General features: G+C 29.6%; 1 protein-coding gene across 1 annotated transcript; it reads right to left on the bottom strand.

Moving 5' to 3' along the window:
- Positions 1–1,642: 1,642 nt before the first annotated feature.
- Positions 1,643–7,671, bottom strand: LOC107637228 (proline-rich receptor-like protein kinase PERK1). Its single transcript, XM_088485494.1, has 8 exons — positions 7,149–7,671; positions 5,342–5,680; positions 4,955–5,038; positions 3,301–3,371; positions 3,155–3,231; positions 2,922–3,054; positions 2,646–2,807; positions 1,643–1,780 (listed from the first exon to the last, which is right to left on the bottom strand). Exons 1-8 carry the CDS (start codon positions 7,669–7,671, stop codon positions 1,643–1,645), a joined length of 1,527 nt encoding a protein of 508 aa, XP_088341620.1.
- Between the last annotated feature and the right edge of the window lie 1,176 nt (positions 7,672–8,847).

Here is an 8,847-nt window from a genome sequence, read left to right as displayed (position 1 = left end):
AATAAAAAAGATAAAGAGATGATAGAATATATAGTCGATGAATGGAATGAATTTGAGAATCGTACATAGTACAGAGAACGCTAAGGTTTATATACATCAATGATATGAGTTAGGCTGCATTCTCTAACAAGCCAGTGAATAACTGGAACTGAAAAGTGAAATATCCCTTAACTTACAGTAATTACCATAACTAACTTTGGTCTTTTGCCTAACTGTATTATTATCCTTTATACTAACCATATATACAAGATGAAGACGACATAATATTTTTATATAGAGCATGTATAAGTTGATTGATTGTCCCATATAAACTAATTAAAGCTAATTAAGAAACTTGATTATATGACTTCAAAATTAGCTGCTAGATTAAGTGTCTATTTTAATGAAAAGGATTTAGCATTGTTTTTCTTTTTAATTTAAAATATTTCTTATTATACTACTTATTCTATTTGCTTTGGTTTCTCTTTAACAATCAAATTGTTATTTAAAATGGGTGATGTGGGATTGTCTGCTAAGAGATAACAGAGATATTTATCACAACAAAGTTAAAATGCTACAAAATGAATAGTGAATTGTTAGAGAGTTAGAGTATATCATGTTTGTATCTTAACAGGCGAATTATCAATAAAATAAGAATAATATTATACATTCAAATATTTATGTTAATTAAGTCCAATTAAGTTGATTTAACATCAATAAAAATTGATTATAGATAATATTATTTTAAGTCTTATTGTTTAATTTAATTGTACTTAGTTTATAAAAAGATTTAAATGTATAGTATTACTCTTTAAACAAATAGACAGACTTTGTCAGGCTCTGTCACCAGTCGAGCCGTCGAGTCTGAGAAAGGCGTGGATTTGAGGCTGTAGGTTCAAGAGCTCCAACACAACCTTCACCAACAGGCTCAGGAGCTGAATGATTATCGGGAGAGGTATCAGGAGATCCTCAACCGTGTGACATCTGCGGATGAGCTCAGGCCGGAGTGTAGGGAGTCGCTTGCATCGACTCTGCTGATGGTATCACCGCTAATGGTAGCAGCAATCCTGCTAGTGGCACATAGACATCACCGTCTTTTGCGCCGCCGACACAGGAGGGCCACGGAACCGACGACAACGGCGACGATGAGGACTACCTGAATTTGTAGTTATTTCTGTTTCGTTTTATTGTTTCATTATATTTATTTGATGTACTTGACTTTTAATTTATTTAAACATTGTATTATTTATTTTAAATAATAGGTTTTCAATATTTATGAATTGAACATTAATTGTGTGAAAAATAAATTTAAATTTAAATTAAAATTGATAATTTATTTCAATTTTTTTTTGAAAATTGACATTACCGTCGGATTTATTGTAGAAATAATCCGATGGTAATACTGTGCGAAACAATATTTTTTAGCGCCAATAATACTGTCGAAAAAATTCACCGGTAACCGATTAATTTTTTGAATTGGTAATCCGTCGTAGAATTCGACGGTAATTAACATTGAACGAAAAAATTTCTACGATAAATATTTACCGATGAGATTTATACCGTTTGATTATTTTCGACAGTAATTAATTTACCATTAAATTTTTTTATTTTTTCGACAATAAATCCGATGTGTTTTTTGATCAGATGGGTTTATACCAACTAATTAACTCGTGGATCCACTCATGTCATTGATGATTTTGATCATTTCTCGTCTGTATGTAGCAGCCTCAGAATCCAAGCATAATACATTAGAAGTGAACTCAGCTACTTGAGATGCATCTCCTTCCAAAGCACGTACTATCTGCAACACATACATGCAAGGATCATTAAAATAATAAAAAATAGTCTTTTCTTTTTAAAAAAATATTGTAAAAAACTTTTATAACTATATAAAATATATTTTATTGAATATAAAATAATTTCTTTTTTCGAAAAAGAAACCGTTATAAATAGACCTTTTACATATTTAATTTGAAGAATGTTATATGCACTTCTGTTGTACACTTTTTTTTTTAATTTTAGTATTAAAAGTGATAGATAAAATTTAAAAAAGATAAAAACAAAATTATTTTATTATAACATAAACAAAATATGTACATGAACAAATTGTGACTTAGGCAGAAAGTAAGGAGGAGAAACCAAATATTGAATATTCAACTTTAGAAAAGGAATGAATACTTGCGTAAAATTTGTCATGAAATTAATTTTTTTAAAAGATTAAGTTAAAAAAAATATATAAATATTTATATTTCTAATACGATTTTTGAAGTAAATTTTTTTGGATTGACTTAAATTATTTGTATAGATCAGACTTTTTTTTATTTGTCTTACGCTTTTTTTATTTAAAAATTTAAACAAAAAAAAAAGTCACGGTTATATTATTTCTAACAAGATTTCTATAAAGATATGAAGTATTTATACAAGAATGCAAACAGATGCCTCAGGTAGCAACAAGTCTAACAGCCATAACAAACTTTCCCTATTTAGCAGATTAACCACTAAGGCACTAACTACCATAACAGTTCTCAACTTCCTACGCTTTGTAACCTTTATCCTTGATAGTACAAAAGAGATGTGCTAAATATAATTTCTCATTTAATTTGATGTGAACTTACGAGTTAAACCTTTGTTAATAAAAGTCAAAATTATGAGTATTTTATTATTACCTGGCTCATCTTTGGTCGAAGCTTTGCTTCATATCGTATAGAAGCAGCTGCAGAGGCCAGCATGGAAACCATTTCGGTTGGTTCATACTGATTTTGTAGCTTTTGGTCAGCTACAACTTCAAAATTATTCTCTTTCAAAACCTTTGTTAGCAAAGGCATTGCCTGCGAGAATTCACGAAACCACTTCTGTGAAAAGATTAAACTAATAAAAAAAGATACATGAATAGATATATCTGGACAGATATAATAGTACATTAGCCTTTGTACCAAACTAACCTCCATGAAAGTATGATGTGAATCAATTATTGGTCGGCGGCCAGTAATTAACTCGAGAAGCATGACTCCGAAGGAGAAAACGTCGGCTTTTTCAGTGAGGTTTCCACTGGAAGCATATTCAGGAGCTACATACCTGACCTAACAATTCATGCATGAGCATTTTATTGTTATGTTTGAATTGATGATGAAGAATTGTGAAGAGAGAAAAAGAAGGATGTGTTGTAATAATGTACCCTAGAGTTCCCATGACTCGAGTGGAAACATGCGTATTCATATCGGGGCAAAACTTTGCAAGCCCAAAATCAGCAACCTGCAGACACAATGCAAGGGGTTGTTCATCAAGTTAATCATCAAATGGATAAATTGATCATTTGCTCACCTTCGCTTGGAAATTAAAATCGAGGAGAATGTTAGCAGCTTTGATATCACGATGGATGATCTTAGGATAACCTGAAAATACAAAAATCATTATATGTTGATAGCTGATAGGCATCGTAGCAGTTAACGAAGAAATCACATTCTAATGCATAGAGCATGATGGTGGATTCTCTCCGATCCACCGACACTGCATATATTATTGTAGCAGTTTATTATGAAAAGTTTTTTGCTATTTATTAAATAAAATGTTATACATACACCAAAATTAATTGTTATATAATTATATATAAATATATGTTGTTTAATTTATTATTAATAAAAATTTATATTTTAATATGTATTTTATAGAAATAAATATTATTTTGATCCCTAAAATCTGAAGTCAAAATTAAAATATTTTTATTATTTTTATTTGAAATGGTTCTCAACGTTTTATTTAATATTAAAATTATTTTTTTGAAGATAATAATTTTTTAAAAAACAAAAATACTCCTACTACATTAGTGTTCATCCTGCAATTACCGTCACTTTCTTCTTTTTTTATAGTCACTACTATCACCACCAACATCTCAGATACTCAATAACATCAAATTCTTCTAATTCAACAACAACAACAAAAGATTTAGGTTTCTTAAAAAACAAAAAGAACGAAAAAGTTCATCAATTAGGGTCTTTAGGGATAAAGAAACGAGCAAGATACAAAAGCAGTAAGGTCCATGATTTGCCATTGCTATCGCCAAAAAAAGTGTCTCCTTGAGAGACGCACTGCTAGACCCGATGGCCTTGCTCCTACTAGACCCGGCAACAAGTTCCAATGACGATGGCAATGGCTTCCAGTAGCTTTGAGGGTGAGCTCCAATGCTACAAGAAGGACACAACAAAGGCAGAGTTATGGCAAATCATGAAAAAGGTGGTTGTAGCAGCGATGTAGAAAGGAAAGCAACTCGGCGACAGCCTCCTTCAACCACGACGAAAACCACTGCAGGAGCACCGTAGAGAGAGGAGCAGCAGCTTGGCGGCAGCCTCCTTCAGCTGCAATGGAAACCACTTGGAAGCACCATAGAGAGGGGGTAGCTTGGCGGCAGCCTCCTTCGGCCGCGACAAAAATCACTGCGGGAGAGAGTATATGACGGTTGAAATGAAGAAGAAAGGATTTGGGATTAAAAAGGTGAGAAAGTAAGATTAGTGAGATAAAGATAAAATGGTCAAAAAAGACGATTTTAATACTAAACGAAAAGTTGAGGGCGATTTTAAATTAAAAATAAAGTTAGGGATGAATTGATTTTGACCGTAAATCTTAGGAACTAAAACCGTACTTATCCTTATTTTATACTTCTAATAACTTTTTTATGATTAATTTTAATATATGTTGTCGTAAAATACACTCAAAATATATTAAACAATACATATATTTATATAGAAATACATAAAAATTAAATAAATTATTAATTTTTTTATATGTACATAACAATTTTGTTCTTCAACCAATGGAAAAATCTAAACATAACATTGTATTTAAATTTGAATATGAATAATATTCTCATACTTAGTTTAAAAAATTAATTAAATATTCATTAATAATAATGTTGAATATGTGAGCCATATATATCTATCGAAGAAGTAAAATCTTTTAAATTTCATATGAAAGGACATACATTCCTCATGAAGATATGCTATTCCCTTAGCAGCTCCTAGAGCAATCCTCATTCTTGTAGGCCAATCTATAGTAGGACCTTGCCCTGTTGTTCAAATAAGTGAATAGCCATTATAATTTGTATCCGATTCATAAAAGGTTATTAATGCAACCACAAAACAATTTTATTAATATTGTTATTTATTTGTACTATTATAGAAAATCTCTTGGTAAAAACCGATAAGATTTTGATACTCGAATATAATTTTTCAATGACTTTTTACTAGTATATTTATGTAATAAAAAAATACTATTTATACACATGATAATTTTTCTTAAATTTGTACACATTATTTGCAGGAAAAAGATTAACATACAGTTGTATTATTTTACAACTTAAAAAAAATACCATGTAGATGGAACTCTAATGTATTGTTTGGAACAAATTCGTAGACGAGAAGCCTGTGGTGGCCGGCCATGCAATATCCAAGCAAAGAAACGAGATTCCTGTGATGAACCCTGGTGATTATGTCTACTTCAGCTTGGAATTCACGCTCTCCCTGCCTACTTCCATCCTTGAGCTGTTTGATGGCAGCCTCCTTGCCGTTTGGAAGGAGTCCTTTGTGGACAAAACCGAATCCACCTTCTCCAAGCAAATTTGCTTTGGAGAACCCATCTGTTGCAACTGCCAACTCCTCGTATCTGAATATTCTGTTCTTTGATGACATTTCCATTATGCCGCTATTGCCTGTACAATAATTAGTAAGAAGCATGGTAACTAGAATGGAAAGAGCGTGCATTTGCATCGTTGCATTTGCATGTAAGCAACGTGCATATATTATTCTATTCTTATTTTCTAAAGTTGCGCAACGATCTCAAAACTATATATATTGATTTATTCAATGTGACAAAAAAATATGAATGTACAGCGTGTAAAATTCTTACAAAAAATATATTTTGTTATTGGGCTAAATCTTTGGTCCATGAATAAAATGAACATCACCCATACTATCGATTTTAGGGTTCACCAATGATCGAACTCTTGACCTTTCAGATCTATAATTCTAATACCATATCATGAAACCACTCATCCCAAAAGTGTAACTTGATAGGACAATGTAACACTAATGGTCATATCTTTAATACTTCCTAAACCTCCACTGTACATATTGTACGCTTAGGCTATTGACTTTCTATACTTAAAATTTGTCTGCGCAACTTTTAGGATTCGTAATACTAATCCTATTTATAGGAATTCAACTTCAATTTAACCCGTTTGAATAGGTTTAATAGTCCAATTCACAGCAAATTGAGTTGCAAGTTAGATCTAGTGTGGATTTAGAGTAAATCCTACCCAACCTATTTATACTCCTAATATATCATAGTAGATTTTTAAAACTATTAGAGAAAGAGAGAGAGTATTGTAGCAACAAATTAAGTTTGAAGAAGAGTGACAAAAAAATTTTTTGTTGTTTGTGTTATTATAATTTTAGCAAGGACTTGATGATAAATTGATGATTATGTTATTTGTAATTTTAATACTGATTTTATTATAATTTTATTATTTTTAATTTTAATATAAACTTAATTTTATATTTTATGTTTTACTAATATGTTTATGAAATATGAACGGATTGGATTAAATATTGTGTTTAATTGAAAAAAAATTAATTTTAATTAAATAGGGTCCAATGGAGAATTTTAAGTTAGAAATGAGGTTAGAGTTGAAAAAATATTAAAAGAGTGATAGAAAAAAAGTTGAGTGTTAAAAAGATTTTAAATTTATTAATAGAGTTAGAGTTGTAAAGTTTAAATACTACTCTACTATAATTATTGGCAACACCCGATCTCTTAGGTAATATTTATTTTTAGAAATTAGAATTATAATTAAAAGATTGAAAGTTAATATTATATTTAGTTGTCAGAGATTATAACTAAAATTTTAGTTCTTAAATACAAAATTTTAACTTCTTCGAAATCACCAAAAAGTAAAAATAGACTAAAATTTTTAGATATCAAAAAAATTTTAACAATATTTTTTTTAATAATTAAAAATATTTTATTAAATATTATCATTTCATATTTATAATTATCTTAAATCAAATAAAATACAAAAATATAATTATGTTCTATAAAATTTACATCAAACATAATATCATAATATCGAGATTTAATTTAATTTCAATCTTTATGTCTCTCAATCTCTAAATACGTACCTTTAAGTCCGAGGCTTTTATCATGTTCTCTCTTCCTATTCTTCCAATGAAAAATGCCAAAAGTGCAAAGCACCACAATCAAAATGGCAAAAGTGATTGCTGCCGCCATTTCAACGATGAGGCCACTTGACGAAAAAAATGGTGCCGGAGTTGAAGTTGGAGGAGGAAAACGTAGTACCTGGGTTGGTTTAGAGGAAGGTTTCGTCGGCAGAAAAGTTTGAGGAGGCGGAGAGTCAGGAAAGAAAAGTCGTGGTGGTGGCGACATTGGTGGAGAAAGAGCTAGTGGCGGTAACGGTGACGGTGACAATGGTGGTGGTGGCGGCAACAATGACGGAGGAGAAGGTAATGGTGGTGGTGGTGGCTGCGGCGACGGCAAAGACGGTGGATAAAGAAGAGGAGGAGAAACTAGAGAAGGATGAAAACAATCACATCCTACTGCTTGACAAAGGTTGGGATTTTTTTGAAAGAATTGACCGTAATGAGCACAGGGAACAGGATTTGGTGGTCCCAATTTGGATGCCATTTCTTTCTTTAAAATCAGAGTGTTGTATATCTCATAAATAATCAGCTAAGCGTGTATATATATATATATATATATATGCGCCTTTCTTTCAGTCTTATTATTATTAGATCTTATAATATATTTAAAAAAGTTTAGAAAATCCATTATAATATATTATAAGTCAATTATTATTTTTATTTATATTTTAAATATTAATAATTAATTAATAATAATAAATAATAAATTCTAATAACTTTATATAACGGAAAAACTAAATAAATTCAAATGATAAGAAGAGGGGCTAACACAGCCGAACGAGGGACTAATATATACATCTATTAATAATAATAATAATAATAATAATAATAATAATAATAATAATAACTTATTATCATTTTATTTATATTTAATTAGATACTTTTGCCGGCCTCTTTTTTTTTTTTTCTTTATGCATATCTACCACCAGAGCTGCAATATGATTGTGTTATTGTGTATAAATAATAATTTGTCAAAACAAATATTTGTAAATTTTTTTTGACACAGATCCGTCAAGTTAGATATATGATTTTCTTTTCTATTCTTGCGCATCAATAAAATTTTTCTACTCCTACTCTATTTTCGTTGTTAGTAAAACTAAAAATATGAGAAAAATAATTACTTTATTTTTGTTGGTAATATGTGTAAAAATGAAAAAAATATTTTATTTTTATTGAATATACTTACGTGAACTGTTTAAATTTTTTTTTTTTTACATTTAGTAATTACGAAAATATAACATAATGTTTAATTTTGTTGATCTGTATGTTCATCAACTTATTTCAGTTTAAAATGGTGAAAATGTATTTTTTTTTTATTTAAATAAAATAACCGTTATGATTATTTACCTGCCAGTAGCAAGTATCATCAACATCAACTGGCTTATAATAATAATACATTCAAGCGAGAGTAAATTATAAAAGATGAACTCCAATTATCTTAGTGCTAAAAAAACATGTCTATAAATTTTATTATTAATAAAAATATTTTTAAATAATTTTAAAATATGCCAAAAATACTTAGTTGTGATAAAAAATCTGCACTATTAATAAAAAACGTTATGTGACTTACTAATATTAGAATCTCACTTATCATATATACATAAGAAGTTCTTTTTGCCAAATCACTCTTTTCAGTTAATATAAAAACTCTTTATTCACA

The sequence above is a fragment of the Arachis ipaensis genome, chromosome B4 (assembly GCF_059453495.1).
Source record: "Arachis ipaensis isolate K30076 ecotype BB chromosome B4, ASM5945349v1, whole genome shotgun sequence".
In the NCBI taxonomy this organism is placed as follows: Eukaryota; Viridiplantae; Streptophyta; class Magnoliopsida; order Fabales; family Fabaceae; genus Arachis; species Arachis ipaensis.
Note: the sequence above shows the minus strand (reverse complement) of the source record. Positions and strands in the feature narration are given on the sequence as shown.

Bases quoted from the DNA above. Each gene is read 5' to 3' on its own strand.
- LOC107637228 (XM_088485494.1), bottom strand. From the start codon at position 7,671: ATGGCATCCAAATTGGGACCACCAAATCCTGTTCCCTGTGCTCATTAC. The intron at 5,039-5,341 runs GTATTTTTTTTA...TTTGAACAACAG, and splicing joins ATTAGAGTTCCATCTACATG to GGCAAGGTCCTACTATAGAT. The intron at 1,781-2,645 runs GTAATAATAAAA...TATGTGTTGCAG, and splicing joins TTCGACCAAAGATGAGCCAG to ATAGTACGTGCTTTGGAAGG.